The sequence below is a fragment of the Suillus fuscotomentosus genome, assembly GCF_016647785.1.
Source record: "Suillus fuscotomentosus strain FC203 chromosome Unknown F5891scaffold_35, whole genome shotgun sequence".
NCBI classification, from domain to species: domain Eukaryota; kingdom Fungi; phylum Basidiomycota; class Agaricomycetes; order Boletales; family Suillaceae; genus Suillus; species Suillus fuscotomentosus.
In genome coordinates this window covers 428,313-453,094 of record NW_024539547.1, presented here as the reverse complement: position 1 = coordinate 453,094, position 24,782 = coordinate 428,313, and the positions used below count along the sequence as shown (strand labels likewise).

General features: G+C 47.9%; 5 protein-coding genes across 5 annotated transcripts; 4 read left to right on the top strand and 1 right to left on the bottom strand.

The window, feature by feature from the left end:
• The first annotated feature begins 306 nt into the window (after window positions 1-306).
• Window positions 307-2,370, top strand: F5891DRAFT_435741 (uncharacterized protein). Its single transcript, XM_041371823.1, has 6 exons — window positions 307-354; window positions 424-961; window positions 1,014-1,157; window positions 1,209-1,916; window positions 1,968-2,136; window positions 2,191-2,370. Exons 2-6 carry the CDS (start codon window positions 530-532, stop codon window positions 2,274-2,276), a joined length of 1,539 nt encoding a protein of 512 aa, XP_041224634.1. The 5' UTR covers window positions 307-354; window positions 424-529; the 3' UTR covers window positions 2,277-2,370.
• A 353-nt stretch (window positions 2,371-2,723) lies between these two features.
• On the bottom strand, window positions 2,724-4,022 carry F5891DRAFT_1041238 (uncharacterized protein). Its single transcript, XM_041362054.1, has 3 exons — window positions 3,811-4,022; window positions 3,328-3,749; window positions 2,724-3,275 (listed from the first exon to the last, which is right to left on the bottom strand). The coding sequence occupies exons 2-3, from the start codon at window positions 3,605-3,607 to the stop codon at window positions 2,998-3,000; spliced, it is 558 nt and encodes a 185-aa protein (XP_041224633.1). The 5' UTR covers window positions 3,608-3,749; window positions 3,811-4,022; the 3' UTR covers window positions 2,724-2,997.
• Window positions 4,023-4,118: 96 nt separating this feature from the next.
• Window positions 4,119-13,650, top strand: F5891DRAFT_435603 (armadillo-type protein). The gene is made up of 27 exons (XM_041371822.1): window positions 4,119-4,480; window positions 4,538-4,757; window positions 4,808-5,192; window positions 5,243-5,311; window positions 5,366-5,477; window positions 5,525-6,208; window positions 6,260-6,446; window positions 6,497-6,834; window positions 6,894-7,021; window positions 7,075-7,255; window positions 7,311-7,669; window positions 7,724-7,844; window positions 7,897-8,097; window positions 8,144-8,358; window positions 8,411-8,564; window positions 8,611-8,729; window positions 8,779-8,811; window positions 8,861-10,057; window positions 10,106-10,750; window positions 10,803-11,064; window positions 11,115-11,188; window positions 11,241-11,383; window positions 11,432-11,672; window positions 11,725-11,999; window positions 12,055-12,902; window positions 12,958-13,033; window positions 13,087-13,650. Exons 1-27 carry the CDS (start codon window positions 4,318-4,320, stop codon window positions 13,343-13,345), a joined length of 7,689 nt encoding a protein of 2,562 aa, XP_041224632.1. The 5' UTR covers window positions 4,119-4,317; the 3' UTR covers window positions 13,346-13,650.
• Window positions 13,651-16,091: 2,441 nt separating this feature from the next.
• F5891DRAFT_1190246 (uncharacterized protein) lies at window positions 16,092-16,661 on the top strand (the record flags this gene model as incomplete). The annotated part of the gene is made up of 2 exons (XM_041367264.1): window positions 16,092-16,471; window positions 16,538-16,661. The coding sequence occupies 2 exons, from the start codon at window positions 16,092-16,094 to the stop codon at window positions 16,659-16,661; spliced, it is 504 nt and encodes a 167-aa protein (XP_041224631.1).
• Window positions 16,662-22,895: 6,234 nt separating this feature from the next.
• F5891DRAFT_1235449 (uncharacterized protein) lies at window positions 22,896-24,647 on the top strand (the record flags this gene model as incomplete). Its single annotated transcript, XM_041369632.1, has 5 exons — window positions 22,896-23,370; window positions 23,423-23,528; window positions 23,582-23,611; window positions 23,662-24,002; window positions 24,062-24,647. Exons 1-5 carry the CDS (start codon window positions 23,351-23,353, stop codon window positions 24,645-24,647), a joined length of 1,083 nt encoding a protein of 360 aa, XP_041224630.1. The 5' UTR covers window positions 22,896-23,350.
• Window positions 24,648-24,782: the final 135 nt, after the last annotated feature.

Here is a 24,782-nt window from a genome sequence, read left to right as displayed (position 1 = left end):
CCAATCCCGCAGGTACAGCTTCCGTTAAAGACTTACACGGGTCCCGAAGTTGTAGTTGTTCCGTGCACACTGCACAACCAGATGTCCGAAGAATCAGGTTTAAGCGCCATTCTCGAAGGAATTCTCCAGGCGCACTTATCATCACCAAATGACTCGTCTTACGAGAGTGCTAAAGCGAAACTTGCTCAAGAACGTAGTGGCATAGGCCGCAATTCACGCCTGGTGAAGATTCTGAGTTACGAAAAGCTCATCTTAGTCCTGGCTCTCGTACTTCTTCCCCTCGGTCGTCACTTCCGTGAACGGCGGGAGTTTTCCGTTGTTTGGCTGGAGAAATCCATCGAAACAGTAATGGGGGTAGGTTTCTTTAAGTTCATTGCAACTATCTTTGCTGCCCAGTGCTAACGCAACTGTCCATTTACCAAGCTATACCTTCGATTTATTGTGTCGCAGACTGATACCATGAAGAAATTAGCGTCCGACGACGATTTCCCAGATTACAAGACTGTAAATGCCACCCTAGAACAGGCTGATGATGATGGTCCCGAGGGTGCTGAAGCTCAGAGACAGATTGGCCTATGGAGAATGCAGATCACTAACTCGCAAGACATCAGACCTTGCGGTTTTTGATGATGTATTCGATAAGATCGATACTTGTGCTGAGGAAGTATTTAGTACATGTATTCACACTGACATAGATGAGAAGACCAATGTGTACCTAGGCGCCTTGAAACACTACCGTCACAAGATCACAACAATTTTGCAAAAAAAATGGTTGGAAGAGAGCAACGACGCCATAGAGGCAAACGATGTCATGCGACGATATGACAAGATAACAGCTCGTATTGCTGTGTGGTTGTCACCTCAGGATGATGCAAGCAATGCACCCATTCCCCTGTTGTCTGCTTGGCTGCTAGAATATGCATGGTCGTCTCTCAGTGTCGTGAAGGAAGGGGTGATTGAAGTATGTATTTATCCTCAATCTCTGGGTTCAGTACCACGCTAACTAACTACAGATTTGCAGGTGGTTTGAGCCCCTTCTCGAGTACTACCCTGCTCTTCATGCCAAGAGCCATGAGATGGACGACAAATCAGAGGTAATGATCCACAATGTCGTAAACCATGTAGTAAGGATCTATGCACCAGATGCAGATGTACAGGTATGGTGGATGTATCTATCACAAGCTGCTCGCTGACGATCATGACGAAAGCTATGTCATTTCTTGTGGGAGCGTCGAAACAGTCAAATACTCCACCTTCACAACGCCATGTCGACAATCAGCCAGAAGGAGATCCAACAGGACCGTCCAAAAGACATGGTGCAGGTCAATATTGCTTTCGACAAACTTCCAGGAGATGAGAAGCGAGTATTCGAACAACTTCTTTTATCAATGAAGAACATTTCGAAAGGGAACTCGCGCTTTAGCCAGGGCAGGGGTACCTATGCTATGTGTGTCACGAAATGGAGGTGGCGAGACAAGACACTGAAGAATGCAAAACGTGACATCGAACCCTTGGTCAAGGCAGTATTGCTCGAACTACGAAAAGCAAGGGAATACAGAACTGTGATCTTGGCGGACTCCATTATCGCTGGCCTCAGAAAGCAACTTGAGCATATTCTCGTTCAAATGATGAAACCGAACTTTCACTTTCGACTTAGTGACAAATTTGCGACGAGTACAATGTGGCAGTGGTGGGACGACATAGAAATTCCCAAGGGTGTCACTCCCATTACGTCTGCTAACATAGATGAAGCCTTCAAGTCGAAGCTGCAACAGATTCAGCTAGAGCAACGGGATCAGGATGCGATAAAAGAGCTTGTCACATATGTCAAACATATGGCCTGTGCCCAAGCAACAACTGAAAAGGATAGCGCGCTGAATTCAGAGGTCGCCAAGACGTTGAATGCCCTTGTACATGTAAGTACTTGATAGTTCATCAAGCCTGCATGTAACTTACACATGCATCAGGCTCTCAAATCCAACAGCACTCGTCTCCATGACTGTGACATGGCAATGGATCCAGATTTGTCTTGCGATGTCAGGGTGGCCGTTCCATTCAAGATTCCCAAAACAAAGGACCAGATTCATGCAACCATTCTAGAGCCCGCTTCCTCAAAACGTCACCGATCAACCACCGGTTCGTGCATTGCGTTTGATTGGATACTTACTCTGTCTCACCTCTGATACCTAGTCTCTGAATCGCCTGGCGCAATGAAGAAAAGGGCTCGCAGCTCTCCCTTTACTATTTCTGACTCTGATGAGGATCTCGTTGGTTGACTCTGATGCCATTCTTCATATGGTTTTGCTGTTTTGTCAGAGTTTCTCTGCGTGCTTTTGTATAACTCATCACTAAACCTTTTAATTCAATCACGTATCATACTTCGCAGTTGATAATTTCATGATCATGCGGAATTTTGGCGAGTGTGATCCTGCCTCTTTTGGATCGACGAGAGAACGACAATGGCACATGTTACTTACCTTAAGTCTCTGCAGTGATTGGCCATCACTGCGCGAAAGCCGGCTGGAGACAACTTGCACGAACATCACCTTGGGAATTCTGACCTTTCGATGAATGGAACTTGAACTCAAATTATGTAACATTTGATGGAAAGCTCATTGATATTCGTTCAGCAAAAGAATGTGTTGAAGTTGGATTAGTTGGCCATGCGATCATACTCATGTAGTGTGCATTCCCTCGCTTTATATTTGATGACGCCATAACTATTAAAAGCACGCAGATCTTAGATATATTAACCACAAGCAGTAGTATGAAGTACAAGTGTGGTTGTACATATCGACGATCGTGGTCGTGTGCCATGTTGAGCTGTGCTACCAGGGTCTCTGTATGGTACACGGCGTATCAGTTATACAATCCTAAAAAGTCACAAACAAGGGCACATGACAAAAGGCAGTTCGAAATACAGAAAAATCAAAGTGCCGAAGGTAGCAAAAATGGGAACAACAGCTTGAAGGTGAAGGTAAGAATAACTGAGCAAAACTAGTAGGCAATGGCTTGGGGTGGATGGTCTGTTGGAGGGGTACACATGGACCACATAGTTCCGTCTACGCAGTAAGCAGGTGGAGGAGCCTCAAGATCTGAGTGAGCGGGGGACAGCTCGCCCTTGTATATACTAGAGCGATTCGAACGTGGTGGTGCGCACGGCGAGGAGAGCTGACACTTCGGAATGGAAGGTACGTATAATTGCGTCGGGTCTGGATCCGAAAAGTCCCAAGAACCATCGTCCTGCTGGTGAGCCACTCGCATCGGTTTCCGCACTGGAAAAAAACCATAAGAATGGTACTTCTCCCTTGAGCAGCGGGAACTTACTGAAACTGAACTTGGACTCAGTCGAGAGTCGAGTATTATCTAATGTGAAGATGCGCCGCATGCGGGGGGAGAAAGCTGCATCGACTTCATCAGCTGGTCTGCGACGCAGGCGTAGGAGAAGCCATGTGATGAGCGCAAACAGGAAGACGCCGACAACGCCAACGGTCACGGCTACGGCTACAGCATGCCAGTCTCTCGGAGGACTGAAGCCAAGGTCCGTCTCAGTCTCAGTGGGAGAGATAGAGGTATCGGTGGGACTTCCGTCGTCGGTGAAAGGCATGATTATGGTGCTTCAATGAATCTACGGTTGATCTGTGGGTCACAACTCGGAAGGTATTATTCAGTATGAACCCACCGCACGTAAAATGTCTATTTTCGGACACAAGTTGACAACGAGTGAGTATAGAAACAGTCAGAATTATCTGTTTATTCCAAGCGAGCCGACTGTCAGCATGCTCTTGGTGTTGTATAGGTAGTACATACTACGGTTTGACTATACAGTGCTGGATTAGGAAGGTCTAGCAGTTGATGTGAGTAGACAAGTCGCAATAAGTAGTACTTGGAGAATCGACGCGTGATAAACGCCTGCCTGGATGCGCGAAGGTAAAGGAGCGACGATGAATGTGGTGAGAGACTAAGAGAGTGATTATGCCATGTCTTAATTTCTCTTGTTATAAGCTTTCGCCTCCAAGGGCTTCCTTGTGCTTCGATCAAAGATCAAATTGGGTTAGTGTGCGAAATATATTATTAATTACATAATGTAATGTTTCTGGATATTCTATCTTCACTTCCAAGTTTCTTCAAGTCGACTTCTTGATTTCGCAGAGACAAGTACGAGAATACTGTTAGCATCGTTACATACCGACCCGCCCATTCATCCTGCCTCATAAAGCGCCACTTGCAAAGCTCAAGAGACTAGGCCGATCGGAGTCCTCAGGCAAAACCGATATCGAATCGTGGCTAGTCTTAGCGACAAACCCGTCGCACGAGATGGATGGTGAGGATACGAGCGGACAATTATGGGACAGAGATCTCGTACAAGAGGACTGGCAAAAGGCCATGCAAATCGCACAGGGAAGACTTTTAACCAGCAGTACCAGAATTCGCCTGCAGTTCTTACAGGAAGAACTTTTATGGCTTGCGAACAACGGAGGCACGTGCTGCAGTTCACAGTAGTCGGGCAACATTGTAATTTCAAATTGTTTTCCAGGATTGAGCCTGAGGCAAATCATGGATGTTTTCCAACTCCTGACACAAACATATCCCCGATACGTTGATGGCGCTTCCCGCGATGCCGTCGAGGAAGTGGGAATGACATTGATTGAGAAGGATGAGACAGCTGATGCTGGCCAAAAATTGGGAGTCACAGAGCAAGTTCTAGGATGGCTTGCGAACGAAGTATCACACATAGCTAAGCGTGGTTCACCAAGGTCTGGTTCTCATCTCTCACCGCTAGATATTGGCTGATATTGGCGTATAGCACATATGCTCCTGCAGATATCTTCGTTCTCTTAAGTTGGGCATGCGGGCTTTATGCAACGTGTCTGCGGTCCTCTCCTGGCTTTACTTCATCCCCTTCATGGAAAGTGCTCGTCGAAATCTTCGCGACACTTCTTGATATGCAGCTTAACCGCTCTACGCGGACAAAACCAACTATGCAGAAAAGTGCATTTGTTCGTACACGCAGGGCCCTTAGGTCTGTACCGGAAGAGCTTCCCACTCTCATGGCAACACTCGTAGCGGAAGCAAAATCTAGTCAAACTCCCCTTATACATATTTCGTTGCTGAGTTCTGCTGTGGATGTGACGCTTCGTCTGAAAAATGTGAAGGACAAATCGCTCACCCAAATTCCTTCCGCGATCAAGGTAATATAAGCATGTTCTTCTAGTGTGGTACCTGCTGAATGCGATACCAGAATGGCATCCTCGATCTTTATACGACTTGCGTTGTGATGTCCAAAAATCCTGTTCCGTCGCACTCCTCTGTAAGGTGCCTATATCTGTTACCTGATATCAAATCTCAATATACGTCGTGGCAGAGCGCGCTTCAGGACTTCATAGGGACTTGTGTAACCTCTAGCGATCTAACAGCAACTGTATTACCAACTATGGAAAAGGCACTTTTGCGATCACCAGAATATTCACTAAGTGGTATGTATGTACATTAGGTTTGTCAATATCCGACTAACTGCTTGCAGTGATCGCAGATTTTTTACTTGCGTACTCTCATAACCTCGACTCCGCTACATTCAAAAAGCTCCTTACTGCCTCCCTCAACTCCGCCAAGTCTAGCAACCCTGCCGTGCGCACGAATGCAACAGGTCTTTTCAAGGTCCTGATCTCCAAGGGCATCGATTCTACCAGCGTTAGTGCAGCGCTCACGGATGTTTTGACACCGCCCAAGACTGGTAAAACCACAGGCCCAGAGCATCGACTTACGCTTTATGCAATGCTCGCCACGATGCCGCCAGGCGCTGAGGTTTCGGCTACTGTTTTCCAGAATGTGCCTCAGCTACTCGTGAAGGAAACGAATGACGCGGCTATTGGGGTGCTGGTATCGATCATGGCGGTGCATCTCACTTTTATCCTCAAGGCAAGTATAGAAGTACCTACAGACGCAATAGCTGTGATTGCGAAGGAGATGACCAACACGAAGCCTGTCATCAGGAGAGCCTTTGTATCTATCGCTGGGTCAGCGCTTTGGAACGTTGACAGGGTCGACACCGATGCTGTTTTGGCTTTTTCAACGGGCATCATAAGTGCTCTTGAAACTAACCTAAAGGTTGTGACCGCAAATCCTCTGACTGCAGCAGTTGGTCCATTGGAGGGATATGTTGCCCTCGCTCTGTTCATGGGTCCCTTGACAAACACGGGGAAGTTTGGTATGTTCATTCTCTTCGGTCGATGCTGCGTTTCGTACTCATTTCTTCAAGGTGATATCATAACTCGCAACGCATCCATCGAAGTTCTGACCGGCACACAAGCCAAGCCTTCATTCGTCATTTCGGATAAAATATACCAAAAATTGACTGACGTAGAAGACGAGCTGTGGCTTTTACGTGCCGCGAACCTATCTCTTTTCCGCCTGAAGAACGAGCTGCTCAAAAGCGAACAGTTACGGCCAGTATAATCGTCTTACATTACTTCTTTCATTTTGACATCATTCTCAGGTTGCAACTCGGCTCCGTTTTGGTTCATCTTTCCATTCACTCGCAATCATCTGAAGTTCGCAGGGTAGCGATTCAGACTATCGAAGCAGCTGTTCAATCACTCCCACAGCTTGTCATTTCGATCCTGCGCGAAGCACTGACAGCTTCATTGGTCAAAGAGAAGTCGGCTGTCGTCAAGAATGCATCAGTGACAGAAGAGACGGAACAACCTGCTCCAGACAATCAGCGAAGGTGTGCGGCACTGATACTGTGCTGTGGCAATAAGGGAGAAGCCGGTGCGGGGGAGAGAGACGATCAACTAGTAGACCTCATTGTTCTGGCACATCACTCTGCCGTTTGTGAGCTTCCTCCTTCACTACCCTATCGACTGCTGCTGAACACTTTAAAAACGCATCAGGTCCTCCATCCCGCATGCTATGGATTGAGTTGTGCCAGAAGACTGGCGTGGACCCGCACAATTTAATTTCTCGTCGGGTTGACCAAGCGATGTCGAGCATTTTGACAGCATCCACTATTGATTCGAAGGTATTTTTGTATGTTCACGTTTTCTGAACGCGCTGACAATTATGGATTTTAAGTTTGGCTTTGCGGACGCGAGCTATCGAGCGATTAGCACATTGGCGTTTGTATGTCCCCAAAATGTATTACCGAAGATCATGGAGCAGTTACGAGCCGATATCGACCCTTCGAAAATCAATGCACTGTCCGAAGCTGAGTTCGGTATCTGGGAAACGCCAGAAGGCATGACGTACGTAGATGGTAAGTAAATGAATCATAGGAATTACGCCATATTCATTGTGTTCTTGTTGCGCAGTTCTTTCCTCTCAGAAGGGAGAGGAAGGTCCTAAGAAGGGGAAAGACGCTGATATTGCCCGCTGGGAGGCCGAGCTTCGTAAATCGCTTGCGAACAAGAAGGGTGGCGCGACAGCTACGCTGTCGAAGCAAGCTCAAGCCCTCGTACAAGCACAGCTGGACAAGGAAGCAATTGTGCGACAGCGAGTCACCACTATCAAGCTCAATCTGCGACGAGGGTTGTCATACATTCAGAGTTTAGCGTCTATTAATGTCCCCGAGCTGCGAATGTATGTTTCCTCCATTTTAGCGCTGTTATTGGAGGGAGCTATGGGTCAAGGATCGAGGCTGATTGGATCGCAAGCATTTGAAGCCTATTTGGTAGGTCTGTGTGGGTTTCCTTTGGGCGCTTTGCACTCATATCTTCCGTCCTAGGACCTCGCCAAGTGCTGCTCAGCACGTTTGGACACGTTCCACAAGTGGGTTGGTGTGGCGACATTGCGAAGCCTTGGGATAGCATCGGTGCCCGAGGAACTGCAGGCTGAACAACTTAGCTGTAGGTTTTATCTGTCGTCTGGAAAACAAGTGATGTGTTAACAATTCTCTAGCTCTTGTGCTACGCGTTCTCTATCGTCTGCGATCGCTATCAGAACAAACTCCGTTTGACGCTGCAACCTTCTCCTATGCATTTCCACTCCTTGCACAGGTGTTACTGAAGGGTGGTGTAGACGCCGGCCAAGATGATGGCGATGAAGCACTCGAACAAATAACTCTCGTGCTCGACATCATCAAGTTTCACTGCAGCGAATGTTTGTCTTCGGTGTAAGAGTTGATGCGTTTCTAATATTCTCGCAGTTTCGGATGCAGCATTTCCCCGAACAGCAACCATGGAGCACGTCCTCCACGCCATAAGACATCAGCCGCGACTTAGCAAGGAAGCGTCATCTGTTCTCATTGACCTCGGGGAGGCTGTGCAGTCGAATGCCACCCGTGATGAGGTCGGTGTGCTCATTGATGGCACACTATTGCAAGAGGTCTACGTCAGGAACGCTTGTCTGCAAGCCATCCAGGTCAGTATCATTTTCTTGCAGTTTGCGCTAATTGTGTTCATCGTTTTCGTAGCCATTCGATCTGACCGATCTTGATTGGTCTCCGCAACTTTGGATAGCCTGCCATGACGATGACGAGCAGAATGCCCGTCTCGCTAATCACGCGTGGGAGGATAATGGCTTGGATGTGCCAGAAGACTTCCTTGACAAGCTCATGAGCTATCTCGGTATGTAGTTCATGTTTCTATACTTAAATTCTAATGTGTCTATTAGAGCACAACAATGCGTACGTTCGAACCAGCACGGCATCGGCCATCGCGGAGGCTGTAATTTATTGGCCTCGAAAGAGTGCACTGACCATAGCTGCTCTACAAAACTTCTACCGGGAAAAGGTATGATTCCTCATCCTTCTTTACGTGCTCGGCTCTAATCAGTTTGAAGGCTAAAATTCTTGCACCCGAGTTCGACCAATACGTTAGTGTCATATTAAACTTTCCGATTATGATCCTCACTTGATGCCCAGGGCATGGTTATTGCTTCTAGCCTCGATCGCTCCGATCCATGGGCTACCCGGGTGGCAGTGGCCCTTGCATTTGAGCACTTGGCTCCGTCATTCACAGAGGACCAGGTTGAACCGTTCTTCGTATTCTTGATTAAGGACGAAGCATTGGGTGACAGGTCATCGGACGTGCGCCGCGGAATGCTTCGGGCTGGAACTGCTGTGATCGATATCCATGGCTCAAAGCGGCTTGCGGGGCTACTCTCGACTTTTGAAGAACATCTAGGTGGCCCGAGTGCTGCGAATGAAACTGGGGATCAAATCAAGGAAGCCGTTGTCATTCTGTTCGGACGCGTTGCTAGGCATCTCGACGCTTCGGATACACGCATTCCCAGCATTGTCGACCGACTGGTCGAAGCTCTCAAAACTCCGGCAGAACAAGTTCAAATAGCTGTTTCCGACTGTCTTGTGCCCCTAGTCAAACTCATGAGCCCAGGTGTTCGCACGCTCGTTGATCACTTATTTGAGGAACTCTTTGATGGATCGAAATATGCCAGTCGACGGGGAGCTGCCTATGGTCTTGCAGGTACCATCAAGGGTTTGGGAATAGGCGCCATGAAACAATATGATGTCATCAACCGCCTCCGGACAGCTGCTGAGGATAAAAAGCGTTTTGAAACGCGTCAAGGCGCAATGTTTGCATTTGAAACTTTGTCGAACACGCTTGGCCGACTATTCGAGCCATACATCACATTTATCCTCCCCATTCTGTTGACCGTGTTCGGTGACGCAACAGCAGACGTACGCGAGGCTGCTCAGGATGCAGCAAGGGTGATCATGGGTAATATGTCCGGGTATGGCGTTAAGCTCATTCTCCCTTCATTATTGTCTGGTTTGGACGAGAAACAGTGGAGATCCAAAAAGGGTTCCATCGAATTGATGGGCATGATGGCTTACTGCTCGCCCCGACAACTATCACTATCACTGCCCATCGTCATTCCGCGCCTTACTGGCGTTCTGACGGATACCCATGCTCAAGTCAAAACTGCGGCCAACAAGAGTCTAAAACAGTTTGGAGAAGTCATCAATAACCCTGAGATACAGGCTCTTGTTCCAACGCTACTGAAGGCGCTTGTGGATCCTGCCAAGACGACAAACGCTTTGTCAGCCCTCCTGAAGACATCATTCATGCACTACATCGATCACTCCTCTCTGGCGCTGGTGAGCTGCTGCTTCAAATTGCTGTTTTCAAAGCTTATGGGTTCACAGGTCATACCCATTATCGAGCGTGGATTACGGGAACGAGGGACGGAAGGCAAGAAGAGAGCCGCCCAAATTGTTGGCAATCTCGCATCTTTAACGGACTCCAAGGATTTTGTGCCGTACCTGTCTTCGCTCTTACCGTTGGTGCATGTTGTTCTGGTTGATCCCGTGCCAGAAGCACGCGCGACTGCTGCAAAGGCGCTCGGGACGCTCGTTGAACGTCTCGGAGAAGCCCACTTCCCTGACGTTGTCCCTGGACTTTTGAGAACGCTTAAGACCGACACCTCTGGTGTTGATCGACAAGGTGCGGCTCAGGGTCTCAGCGAAGTGCTTTCCGGACTTGGCATGGAACGACTTGAAGGCCTTCTCCCTGACATTATTGCAAATGCGCAGTCCCCTCGGAGTACCGTCAGGGAAGGTTTCATGTCTCTCCTCGTATATCTACCGGCTACCTTCGGCGCTCGATTCCAACCACATTTACCGAAAATCATATCCCCCATCTTGAGCGGACTGTCTGACACGGAAGAGTACGTTCGGGAAGCTGCTATGCGAGCAGGGCGGATGATTGTAACCAATTACTCCACCAAGGCGATTGACTTGCTCCTTCCTGAACTTGAGCAAGGCATGTTTGATGCCGGTTGGCGCATTAGGGTGAGTCCTTTTTTGCAGCATATTTTTACATGACTTTATCACCGGTCGTCAGCAATCATCAATCACTCTGGTTGGAGAGCTCTTATTCAAGGTATCGGGCATTAGTGGGAAGGCTGAAGTTGAAGATGAAGAGGAAGTGGCCGAAGTTGCAGTCGTAGAATCTTCTCGCCGCGCGCTCACAGATGTTCTTGGAGAAGAACGCCGTAACCGGATTTTATCGGCATTATACCTTGCAAGACAAGATGCAGTCAACGTTGTTCGGCAATCTTCTGTTCACATATGGAAGGCACTCGTGCACAACACACCCCGCACTGGTGAGTCACGCGGATGTGTCTGATGGTTGCAATTGATGATGACGACATAGTACGCGAAATTCTCCCGGAGCTTGTTGGTCAGTTAGTGAAACTGTATTCCAGCGAAGAGTTCGAACAGCAAGAGGTAAGTTTACACGGCATAATTAAATATTTCTTCGTTCATCTCTTTGTTCAAGACTGCCAGTCGTACCACGGCAGAGCTAAGCCGCAAGTCCGGCGAGAAGGTTCTGGGCGAAATTTTCTCAATTCTTCATACCAAGTCGCATTCTCCTGATATTCGTACCCGCGAAGGTGTTTGCCTTATGCTGTGCGATGTAATGTAAGAACGCTTCTTTTCTCCCCTTTCGTAGTGTCTCACGGCATTCAGCGAGAGCACATCCGATGCACAACGTGATGGCCATGAAAACGAAATCATTAACATGGTCCGTGCCTCTCTAGTGGATGACGACGCTAGTGTACGTTCGGCGGCTGCAAAGGCATTCGATGTGCTCCAAGAGCATCTCGGTGCAAAAGCGATTGACCAGACGATCCCTACTTTGTTGGAGGCTCTACGCCAGCCTGGTGCAAGTTCAGACACTGCACTTCAAGCTTTGAGGGAGGTTATGTCGGTATGTATCGTCCTTTTTGTTTGTGAACAAGGATGTACTCACCCAATTCAAGGTCCGGGCGTCTACTGTGTTCCCTGTTCTCATCCCGACCTTGATTGCCACACCTATGACGGTTTTCAATGCTAGAGCTTTAGCGTCTCTTGTTACCGTTGCTGGGCATGCCTTGAGCAAGCGCCTTATTGTCATCCTTGGAGCATTAGTGAAGGTTTTGGAAGAAGACCAAGATGATGAACTACGGGACGCTATTGACGAGGCTGTGCGCGCACTTCTAGCCTCAATAGAAGACCCAGAAGGTTTGAACACCTTGATGTTACTCTTTCTTGGATGGTCAGTTGCTCCTGCTCTGTAAGCTTGCATATTTACTTATCGTCTTCTGGCTCAGGGCCAAGAGTGATGCACCAAAACGGCGGATTAGCTCCTGTAATCTCTTTGCAGTGTTCTGCGAGGAATCTGACCTAGACTCGTCGTTATACCGCGTTGACTGGGTCCGACAACTTGTGTCTCTCTTCGATGACCAAGAGGTTCCAGTCCATACTGCGGCTTGGCAGGCATTTGATGTATTCGTCAAGTCAGTGCCAAAGGATGAACTGGAGTCCCTCGTGGTCCCTCTGCGCCGGACGATCGAGAGCACTGGTGCACCTGGCCGATATGTTCCTGGATTCAGTCTGCAAAAGGGAGTCGCACCCACCGTCCCTATCATTATTGCTGGTCTCACGAATGGCAGCAACGAACAACGCGAGAATGCAGCATATGCTATCGGAGACTTGGTGGAACGGACGGAGGAGTCTGCTATCAAACCTTTCGTGGTGCCATTCACTGGGCCCCTCATTCGCGTTGCAACGCAAGCCACCACATATCCTCCTGGTGTGAAGACCGCCATCCTCAGTGCACTGGCCTCCATGCTTGAGAAAATTCCCGGTCATGTTAAACCGTTCTTCCCTCAGCTTCAGCGCACGTTTGTGAAGGCAGTTAGCGACACATCTTCTACCGTTGTACGAACTCGTGCAGCAGATGCTTTGGGTATCCTCATGCACAGCCAGCCAAGAGTTGATCCTGTTGTTACGGAGCTCATCGCTGGTGCAAGATCAAGCGAGGAGGAGATTGCTGCTAGCTTTGTCCTTGCATTATCGAACGTCGTGAAGAGTTCTTCCGCGCACGGTGGTATTGGAGATAAGGCTAGGGAATCGTGCATTGAACTTGTCCATGACGCATTCCGAGAATCACACGAGGGTGAGTTTTATTGAGAACTGGGGTTGGTCTCGTGCATTTGCTAACGAATCTCTAGATCACTACGTTCAGGCAACAGCAGCATTGATAGCCTCATTGTCAACAAATCCGCAATCACTGAAGCCGATTGTCAAGTAAGTGAAAAGAACGCCTCCATTTGGTTTCACGTATTGATCATCATCACCAGTGCATACCTGATATCTGGAACACCTCCATCGGCCCTCGCATCGCATGCCATCGTTGCTGTCCTATCTCCCGATTCGGACGACTACCTAGACCCAGCGGCCACGCTGTTCGCTAAACTGGGGCTCTTGCGCAGTGTGGCTCTGAAAGTCAAAGAAAGTGCTGCCAACGAACGCTCCACTATATCACGACCTGCGAGAGAAGCCAGAGATATATTGAAAAACATGGCAGTGGACGAGGAGAGCCTTGCTGGGATATTCTGATATATCTTGGGTGTGCGCTATCTTGATGATCTCACGAACATTTTCCGCGGTCCTATTTACCAATGGGCTCGGGCTCTCAAAAGTTTGTAACACCTACCCAAATGTAGAAGACGAGAAGGCGGATACATGCGGAACCAACCATTTATGACCACTCGTTTAGAACAAATTACTCCAACATCATGCCATCAATATTGACACTGGCTAGATCTCATTGGGAATTTGATTAGGCCCGCGGATGTTGTAAGCTGACCGAATGCAAACATGTCATTTTGGTAGATGCTCTATAACGCAAAAATCATTGCGAACAAATTGATGTAATCCAGCCCCGAGACCTTTGATCTTGATCCTAAAGTGTCACACGACTGTCAGCATTAAGTTATCAAGGTACGTTTGGAAGTGAAGTAGTAAATAGGAAAGCAAGCAAATTCAGAGAGAAGATAAATTCTCACTCATAATATGAATAAGAATGGATCATGCACGAGCGTATAAAGACCCCGTGTCAAGTGTCCGGCAAGTGCCAAATTGATACAATGGCTTCATCAGATAACGTAGGAGAATTGTACTGATCGATGATCGCCGAAAGAAATGCTACTTACGTTATGCAATCCCTTTACGCACATTTCCGAGTATGCGGGAAAACTTGAAACCTGTAGCGTTGCCTGTCAGAACGCTACAACTCAGAAGCGGTGGCTGAGCGTGTGTTCGGGCGGTGAGGTAATTGTGCTCTCGCCAACGTTCACAAAGTTCGGATTGATCCATGAATGGACCATGGACTCAGCCCGAGTGGCAGAGAATATCGATCGATATGGGTATTGGACAACCCCGTGACTTCGTGCCTCTGATCATAATACTGATAGGATATCAGTAGATGGTAGAACAAGCAAAGGTATGGTAATAGCATGGGTGTGAGAGGTAAAACTGACAAAGTGCCCGCAACTTTGCAGGTTTCTCAGGAAATTTGTTCTCACGGTTCAAAAGAGCCAATCTCTGCCACTTAGTATATACTTACCGCTTCGCGACTTATATATGACTTTGCCTGCAGGAAGTCATCCATTTCAATGGCCGACGTTGCAATGACTAGCCAAGCACATGTCATGAAAAATCGAACCGTCAAAGTTGGGGCATTAGCATGCGGTAACTCAGTGACCACGTGACACCTCGAGCTGAGTATCATCATGATAGAGTGCACGTAGGCTAAATGCTAGCAAATATCTATTGTTAATATCTTCGCTTCTTCCCCTCATCCTGGACACTCTGAAGCACATAGGAAACACGCTGTCACGGTAGACAATAAGGCCTTATTCTCATTAACAACGTGTTTTGATCTGTTGTTGTTCCTTGGCTGTCCCCGTCTCCTCGCAACCTAACCTTGTGTCCCCTTGGTCTCGGACACTGCGGAAGAAATAGACATTGCGTGCGGAGCGCGTTTGACATTGTTCTGGACTTTTGTACGACATCCCCTCATACAAATCTGGTGGTTTTGACTACACTTTGGTGACGTTCTACCTGGATGAACGCTTCGCTCGCTTTCTGGCACCGTGATTCATTTTACTAAACATACACCGCAAGTATGCTTCTTATCCCAATACGTATTGCTACAGCACATACATTCCTGTATTGTGACTCGGAGGGCTCTATTTTTATCAACGTTTGTGCCTCCATGTTCTCCGCCGTCAGACAAATCGGGTCAGAGAAATAAAGTTTCACGATGTGGGTGCTATGAGGAGGCGGTGGAGATAGATTTGACAGCTTAGGTGAGTCATGTCGTGCACGTTCGTGCATGCTCTTCATTCATGACTTGTTCCATAATTCCAGCAGTCCTGTCTTGATCCTAGAAATCGATTCTGAGCTGGGTGAGTCACATCAGACAATCCCCCTACAATCCTGTGTCGGGCCAATTTTAGTTTCATGTTGCCATAGCCATAAACCTCCCTGCATCGAGTCCCTAACCTACTAGTTCTATTTTCCGGCGCCGTTAGATAGAACACAATCAAGATCTCGTCATATACTTAGGCTCTGAAGACGGGCCCCAAAGCGGAGCCTGAGCCTTAGCAACCAGCCAAACAAGAACACTGCGTACCATCAGCTCGAACCAGTGTCAACCGGTGTCGATACGAGTCGTATATATATGGAATAAAACAACGCTAACAATTACCCACAAGCTTAAGCACAACGAACAGGGTATGCCCAGTCGTCAGCTGTGTTCTTCGGTGTCCGTCCTGTTGATTCTTATCTATCTCTATCAGAACGATCGATATCTACGGAGGCCTCGCCCTCAATCACTGTGGGAACGAACCCGCTGCAATGGCCAGAACGAGGTTGTCCGTAATTTTTGATGTTTTAGCAAAGTTGAAATTCAGGAAGCGGCATTTCTTCCTAAGCCTCCGGGGAATGCAGATCATGGCAATTACTATCAAGCTACGTATTGGCCATCTAATCAGTTCGGAGATTTTCGATCTGAGCCACACCGCCATTGCTCGCCTGACCATGACAAATTTCCTATTCACCGATGATTTTTTTACCTCGCGCACGAAAATCAAGGACAGAGGAGTACGTATTCTCGCGCGGGCCTTCTTTAACCACGGATTTCTCCATAAATACCAGACACTTGTGGTCCTGATAACGTTCGACACTACCTGCCTCGTCCCTCCTTGATAAAAAAAATGCAGAGACAACTCGATGATGAGGACCTCTTTGTTGGTGACGTCGATTCCGCATTTGTCACCTCACACTGATCGTTCCGAAGATGTCACTGAACGCCCTGGAAAACATCGGCGAATACAATGACTATCAGTGGTACTTTGCCACACCTCCGTTCATATCACCTTCGCCTTCAGCTGGGCCAACTCCAGTCCCGCTGCAAAGCGATATTTTCTTTTCCCCTCTGCTGCTGTACTGCGGATGGGTATGCGAGGGCATACCATGCACGTTTGCTACAGGGAATCTACAAGACTTCAGAGCCCATTGTGGGGCCAGTCATTTTGCTGGCCCCAAGGAAGTGCCGATTGCATGCGAATGGCAAAATTGCAACTACACCAAGCGTGGTGACCCCACAGTCCGTGTCATGCGGCGCGACTCAATATGGCGCCATACCTGCGAGAAACATCTATTTATGAAGAGGGACGCGTAGGTATGTACGACTTCTCTGCATATTGAATTTGGTCTTACTATTTCGCATTCCTTCAATTCCAGCCACGCCATGCTATCTCGTTTGATAGATGCATTGTCCTCCGCTCGCTCCCCATTCATCAAAATGCTGGTCTTACTACTCTACATTCCTTCAATTCCAGCCACACTATCCTATCTCGTCCAATAGATGCGTTACCGTCCACTCGCTCCCATTCATCAAAAATACTGGTCTTACTACTTTACATTCCTTCGATTCCAGCCACAATATCCTATCTCGTCCAATAGATGCGTTATCGTCCACTCGCTCCCATTCATCAAACATGCTGGTCTTACTACTTTACATTCCTTCGATTCCAGCCACACTATCCTATCTCGTTCAATGGATGCGTTATCGCCCACTCGCTCTTTACGCTTGTCATCTACCAAAATCCACTTTGCTTTCGTTTCGTTTGCATAGCTTCTGAACACGGAGAAAATTTTAGTTTGTAGTTGAAAACCGAGCAAGAGCTCGAAACTATCTCACATTTGAGACGTTGCGCACATAAAATGACTTGCGTGTTGATTTAATGCCAGAGTCTCTGATTTTCAGAAGAATATTGGACCAACGCACCGTAAATGTATAGAATGGACATTCCTGACATTCAACCAACGATCTGCACAGCGGCCATCTTCAAGCCATAGGCTCCGATCACTCGAACATCGTAATCTCTCAAGGACAGAAAATTGCGATTGGGCACAGCAAAAAACATGGGACCCATCTTAGACTAGCGTAGCCAAGTCTAGGTACATCTATCCATATCTCCACAGGTCCGCCTTGCCATGGAACACGGAGATCACCGCGAAAAAATCACTCCATATCCCCAAGACTTTAAGAAGTTCGCAAGTTACTTCCCCCATTGGACATATTATGGCAGTTATGGACCTCATGTCTCCGACCGTGACTCACCTACTGCGACTGATCGGAATGTCCTCCTTGAGGTAGCAAACGCTATACACAGCATGTTTCCATGTCTGAGATCTGATCCATCCCTTATTGTTTTTTGTTTTTTAAAAACTTTATATGGTCGAAGACGTCATGTTGCTGATCCATGCCGTCAACCGCCACTGTGTTATCACTCGCAATACGTGTACATGTGCATCTATCTGGCAGCCAAGATTTCCGATACATGTAGTTCTTCTCCTGGCACCCTGGGAACGAGAGCTTGCTGCAAAGACTCACTGTTATATTATTGGCGGTCATGAAAAAATCGAAAGAGACCAACGCTGCTCAATTTCGAGTTCCTCATGACTTAAGCTCACGCGGTGTTTCTTCCACTGAAGAATGTGCAGAGCTCGCCCATGAGCCAAAGTACTTGACACAAATGTTCGGCTCATATACCTGCAGACCACCGAGGATCGAGGATCAATCGATCAATACCTGTCTATCGATATGGTTATGAAGTCCAAAACAAGCCGTAACAATTGAGATACGTGCCAATTGTCGACATCAGCACTTGTCGACTTCCAAACAGATGGTAGTGGTACAAAATAATTCGGCAGAGACTTCTGCAAGACTAGATTTGAGTCGGAGTGTTGTGGGCAGAAGTCTGCCATTCTGCCAGAAACCGGAGGAAAGTTCCTTCCCTCTATCGAGAATCAGGCTGGCATCTCCACTGGTGACCACCTTCTTATGCATTGTTCCCCATGTCGTCGACATCGATCGCTTCTTCTCGAATATGGGTAGCAGTCAGTCTCTGAAGCGCTGCAATCTCTTGGTAGACACGTTTGAGGCACCGACAAAGACTCGAGCGAATATTCGTCACTATAATCATTAGAGGGTCGTGGCTAATGGAAAACCAATTCATCAACATCATGTACACATACACAGCAGTCCACAGCCAGGTATCCACGTCGATGTAGCTGCCAATCTAGAGGCCAATTTTGCGTGGGCACCACTCGCATCTCAGACTCAGGACATCGATGATGATCTTGCAGGTCCTGAATCCACATCACTTGATGAGATCGAGGCAGCATCATGCTGCCCTACCGGGATGCGAGAAAGAAGCCATGAGATAAGCGCCGGTTGACGGATTGAATGATGTGTTTGGCAGGCCATTGAGTCTATGATTGGAGCAGGACGATAGATAGTGGGGTGTGTGCACGTTCTAATGGTGTTTCCGGGTGACCATTATCATACACATAGCCTCACGTGTAGCGCCTTGAAACTTTTGTTAAGCGGCAGAAGTGGCGACTCTAGATCTGCTTCTGGGGCATAATACTTATGTTTTTCAATGTCAGCGGCCCGTCCGCGGTATCAGTATCTGCGAAGCTCAAGCCGCCACGCCGCCACGGCCCGGATAAATTTTCTAGCCGAATTGTGGCAGGAGCGGCGGCTAGTGGGGACCTTCGCATTGCAAATGTCCACTTTCGAACATGGCACGAAACTCGGCGTGACTGTTGGCAACCCCCGAGTTCAATGGCTTGTTCGAGCTACTCCTCGTCTGGATCAATGAGCAGGATCAGTGAGACCAGTGCCCAGGTATATGATGGGCTGCATCCGTCTCTGCACAACCTCAGCATGTGTGGTAGTTGTCTGGCTTCAAGAATGGGGCTGCCTAGTCGGATGTGGCAAGTGGATCTCATCAGATGGCTGCAGTGCGTGACGCACTGGCTGGCAGATTCGGACCCGGATGTGGTGCAGCAGGATTGACGGTGAGTCTGCTACGCCGCTTGCAGGGGCTGATCTGTGCTGCAAAGCAGTGTTAAGCGCAGAGATATGTGTGGCCATGCGCAGTGGACTGGCGCGGCTGGTATTGTGTCTGCACAAGACAGAAGCTGGTGTGTGGCTTCAACAGTGGCATATGATGACGAACGCTACCGCCGAAGGCTCTACCCTTCTGCCAACTAAGCTATCAGAATACGTACCTGCACTACTCCTGCTGGAGAAGTACCTTATTCCAAGAGGTCATAAATGTGGAAGATCTGAGGATTCCGCACGAATCAAGGTGCGAGGATTGTGATTGAGGGGGCTGGGGCCTAGTGTTTTCAATTTGTTGTGTCACAAGAACTATGGATTGCGCTGAAGGGGAAATACATGATAGTCGTATATAAACTCATGCGCGCGGAGTGGCATATCCTAAGCACCAAACACTGTTTTGCCGATCATCGCAGAGCTCAATCATCATATGACGGATATAAGAAAATTAGTGCCGCCACCAGTAATATTACTATCCAGAAGACCACAGAGATTATGGCCTTGACAACTCGCACTGATTGAGATAGACTCAGTGAGATCATAGCACATTAGTGGTTCATACAAGTACAAGGAATGGGGTGACTTCCGAGACCAAGTATCGCCCGGGCTTCGGGGAGACCTCAATTTAGTATTTGAATGGCATAGGCTACTACCCACATTTAGGTATCCCATTCTGTCGAGCATAAGCAAACCAATGTTCTAACATGAAAGTGTTGAACGTTCAACGTTGCAACGTTCGCACTGCGAACCTCGATTAGTGACAGCGGCGTGCATGTAACTTGTGACCTCCGGACCGAAAGCCTTTGGGGTCGTAGATGCTGGGCACCCAGTTATCTTCACATTACACCGACGGAAAGAATCGCTGACGGAACTAGTGAATGGTCCGATTCGCCTGGTACATCGGTGATCAGATAGTGACCGGTGCGAAATAGGCGATTTCGAATCACCACCTGTTAGAAGCTGTTTTAAGACACCGAAAAACAGTTGTCATGTCCGCTTCATGAGGGAGACAATAAAACTGTGGTTCCTTCTTGAAGCTTGAGCGATCACGGGAAGACCTGTTGTTGTGCCTTTGCAATGAATTCAGATTGATCTGCATAGTACCTTTGTCGGCCGTTCCTCACCGCATTAACACAGTATGAAAGTTTGATGGTCATCGAGGTTTTTTGAAGTCGCCAGGTACAACCCCATATACATGTTTTTGCGTGGGTTGTCGCCGAAGCCATTGAATTCGCATAATGTTGAGTTATTCGAGGAATAGCATTAAAGTACAGCTCGTTTTGTCACTGACATTACCCAAGATTGGGACTCCGTGCACCGTAAGAACCTCGTTTGGATACAGTCGTTTGGATAAAGATTTTCAGTTGCAAAACCGCGCAACATGTGTTTGTATATATTTGTCACAGTACGAAATGGGTTGTTTGCTTGGCCAAAGTCACGATACGGACGGAGGGTGTTATAGTCTCAGTTCGTTCGGTACATCCGACAATCTCAGCAATGTCTGCTGCTGTTCTGTGCTGTTCGTAGCGCAAGACAACAATACGCATTCTGATCTCTTGAGACAGAGCCATGGCACAGAGGAGGTGTAACACATCACAGCAACATATAGCATTATATCTCAGGTATTTTCCCGCTCTACGAATACTTAACAAACATTTCGTCAACTCAGATTTGAAATCTGATAAGCGAGGTCAGCCTGAGTGAGTTAGCAAGGTTGAAGATCTTGGGCGGGATCATGCTATGAAAACTTCAAGTTTATAGTTCTTCCGCGCCAGTTTGCTCCAATCCGTTTGCGGACTCGGTGTGGGTCCTACAGCTACGCTCGGCAAAGTGTTCTTTGTACCATAAGGCTGTGCCGAAGTGTGGTTGGGGGTCAGTCACATAAGAAGTATATAGCCAGCTAATCATTGAGAATGTCTTTCGCATTCGTCTCTAATGCGCATGTATGACCGAGATACACGACATCCATGAGGGAGTGTTCGAAGTCCTATTGCCTAATAAACACGAAAAACGAGCACGGCTATCCAGGGCCATGTACTTATCCTGCTTTCCATACTACATCAAAGTGATCTCGAACCGAACTTCTGGAAAGAGTCTAGCTGTACCTGGTCACGGTTGTTCGACCAAAACGAGCTGCTCCAACGAAGACTAACATCATAGAAATTTGGTGCTATTTATCAAGATGACGCTCACTATAACCCTTTCCACCAACAGATGTGCTAATTCCATTGCTGACTTGGAACGGTGGAAGGGAGGCTCCGATGGAAGAGGCAACAGGCGGTGTTTGCCAGCATCTGCAGCATCGATATCATGATAGTCCTCGAGAAAAAGTATTGCAGCATAGATCATTAATAGAGTTGGGTTGATTTAGTAGGCCACTTGAATGGCTTCTCGGCTTCTTCACATAAGATCCAGGACAAGGAATTCACGGGGGATCCGATCAGAAGCCTTACAATTCTTTCCATCATCGAGTTTGTTCCGCTCCTCGGGATAAATCAGTGGCTTGTGGGGCAGTAAATGCTAAATAGAATGAAAGGGTGGGACAAGGTTGGGCGCTGGGGTAACTTCGATGAATTCGGAAGACAGATCCGAAGCCCTAAAATAAAACTGACCCTTTCATCAAGTAGAAAAGGGTCATCAACGTCATTAGGAACGCACCGGGTGATAGACGGAAGAGAAACAAATGGTGGCACGTCATGAAAGCATAGCATGTTACATACTTCAAGAAGGCTGCCAGGCTATCCAGTTTGGGCAAAAGCGCAGCACCCTCTTTGCAACGGCTTGGCTTCTGATCCGTGTCAGACTCCGAGGGCACACGATGTCAAGGTGTGATACATATACGGAGAGCTAACGATACTATCGTGATACCGGAGTCCTCGAGGCTATGTGCAAAAAAGGTTAAGTCTGAGTCCTCGCAAGAACTTTGCAGTGCATTATGTAAGTCGGTGCTTTGTAGTTTCGGAAATAACCAACTCACGCTGCAGATCATTGACTCGATGTCCACACCCAGTAACCATGTAGTCTCCACTTGTGAACTTCGATGCCTTTTATGGACGCAGTATTTCCGAAATCGCTAGTTGTGCCATAGTCCTGGACCTAGGTGGAGATAAACTCGTAAACAACCCAGCTGGGAGGGTATCAGTTGGCCGCAAGTTGGCCGCACGAACAGATGTTTCACGGAGATGAATCAGTGCCTTCCACCAATATTTGGACCATCACCATCATGGATGTCATGGTCGACGCTGAATTCCAAGATAGTACAGCTTTACAAATCCAGCACATCACCGGTCGGCGTTGGTGCGGCATCCATTGCACTCTCCTTCAACTGATATCAGGACAGCTAGACTCGGTAGTTCAAACGTTCAGGTTCAAAATCCCACGCAGTTGTCACGGTTCGGGCTCTGAGTTCAGGAAAAGACTGTGGCAGAACTAGAACTTCTGCTTACCACGAAAACGCAGGGCTACAGTACGTGCACCGTACTACCATAAAAGTATTGCAGTAAGTTCTGCCTGGGCTCGATGAATCGTAACAACTTATCTAAATACGCCAGATTTGCTTGCACTTATATCTATCATAGACCCTCGGATTTTCTCGAATTACAGCCGTGTCCCCCTTCGCGCGCGATTACTTGCGCTCGAGATATTCGGATACCGCACCGAACAGCTGGTCGCACATGCTTGTTGTGGACGCCTTCTTCAAGCCTCGAGTGCATCTTACATCGAATATGGCATACAGCCATGCCGGCATTCATCCCTCGTCGTATTGCAAATATACTAAGTGAAGTACGGTATAGTGCATGATCATCTCAATACCTGGTCACGCTTACTTGTTATGGATGCCTTCTTTCGTTAAAGCCATCGGCATGAGATCACAGCAATTCCACATTTCATGGACTCGTGCCCGTGCTTGGCTACGGCGCTGACATATTGGAGAGATATCAGCAGGTCGCAAACCGCAGGGAACTTATTGGGGACTTATCGGTGTACATTTTGTCGCTATGTAAGCAACGCCGTGCCGCTTGGTTTACCATGGCCTGCTAATATAAATCTTTTTTACTTACCCGAACTTTCCTCTTTCCCCTACCGTTCAAAGATGATCATTTAAGGACCGCAAGGCATACATCATCTCCCCCATTCCCTGGATGAATTTTTACTGGAACAGGTAGGTCGTATACCACGCAACCATTGCTCGCTCTTATCGCCCTATCATTTAGCACACCCATGCCAGATCAACTCGCGGAAAATCAGGACGTCCTCGACGACGACCTTCATTGTACCTTCGTAAACCCACTCGGCAGCCACCTCGGCGCCAACCACATGGTAGGATGTATTTTCTGTCACCGACTTTTTGAAACTGACCCGCTCAAAGCTAGAGACCTCAAGGTCACGTTCAAACACAACAAGTCATCAGATGTCAAGCTCCATGTTAGTCTGCTCCTTCTCTTCCTTACAGAGATATAACACTGTGACTAGTCATCGCACTCAACCGTCTGTTGGCCCTCCGATGTCAGGCGATTCACCAAGTAGCGCTGACCACAACCGTCGCAACTTCACACAGGGTCAATACTCAACACAACCTGTTTCCACATCCATTTCCCAGGTCTTAGCCATACCACCGCCACAAATTGACTACTGTACTACCACTAATATGCTTCCGAATTATGACTCCTGGAATAATGTATCGACCCTTCACAGCACCCAGTACCATAATCCGGTGTTAGGAGGTGCCAGTATCGGGCACTCTTCTTCTCCTGCGATAGGAAGCGGCTACTTTTCCCCACCGACATCCCAAAAGTATGTTCCTCGTTACCATGTCTAAGTAGCTGTTTTCTCATAATCACTCTCATACACAGGGTGTATCCAAATGGCCCCTCTTCGCACTCCATCATTTCCTCGCAATATACCATAACCAATAATCCGCCTTTCGTCTTTGACCCTAATATGTCCACCTCCGATTTTTCGCCGTACAATACCTCACCACATCAGTGGCAGACTCATACCGTCCCTCAGCCAGGACCTTTAAGCCTACCCCTCACGCCTGTGATACCTCCACCACAGGCTGCAGAATCTTCACACTTTTCATTTGTGATGCAGCCCCATGCAGTTCATGGCGAACAAATGGGCTACCCTTTAAACCAGCCACCAATCAATCAGCCCTTTCCGTCCCCGCTGCATAGCCATCCCTCGTCTCCCCTCATGTCCTGCCAATGGCTGAGCGACGCCGCTATACACTGCGGATTTATAGGAACACTGAAGGCATTAGAATCGCACTGTAAGATCGTTCATCTTTCTGGACCAAGGATTGCACAAATAGAATGCCACTGGGAGGGTTGCGATTACCACAGCCGCGATGACCCCGCGGTTCGCGTCATGCGACGCGACTGCATATGGCGTCATATTTGTGAGGTACATTTGAGGTTGAAGAGGGGTAGGATCTAGGCTTCCGCATCTTTAATTCCTTGTGTTGTATCACCGCTAGCCCCATGCTTTTTCTGTTATCAGGTCTATTATTGCCGCTTTCTCCTTGCTCTTAGTATCGACCGTCTACCACGGATTTACTTAGTCTCACGTTGC

Coding starts and splice junctions, on each gene's coding strand:
- F5891DRAFT_1041238 (XM_041362054.1), bottom strand. CDS start 3,607: ATGCCTTTCACCGACGACGGAAGTCCCACCGATACCTCTATCTCTCCC. Junction 3,276..3,327: donor TGAGTCCAAGTTCAGTTTCA/GTAAGTTCCCGC, acceptor GTTTTTTTCCAG/TGCGGAAACCGATGCGAGTG.
- F5891DRAFT_435741 (XM_041371823.1), top strand. CDS start 530: ATGATGATGGTCCCGAGGGTGCTGAAGCTCAGAGACAGATTGGCCTAT. Junction 1,158..1,208: donor CACCAGATGCAGATGTACAG/GTATGGTGGATG, acceptor TCATGACGAAAG/CTATGTCATTTCTTGTGGGA. Junction 2,137..2,190: donor ACGTCACCGATCAACCACCG/GTTCGTGCATTG, acceptor TCTGATACCTAG/TCTCTGAATCGCCTGGCGCA.
- F5891DRAFT_435603 (XM_041371822.1), top strand. CDS start 4,318: ATGGATGGTGAGGATACGAGCGGACAATTATGGGACAGAGATCTCGTA. Junction 8,565..8,610: donor CAAGCTCATGAGCTATCTCG/GTATGTAGTTCA, acceptor TGTGTCTATTAG/AGCACAACAATGCGTACGTT. Junction 8,812..8,860: donor CACCCGAGTTCGACCAATAC/GTTAGTGTCATA, acceptor CTTGATGCCCAG/GGCATGGTTATTGCTTCTAG.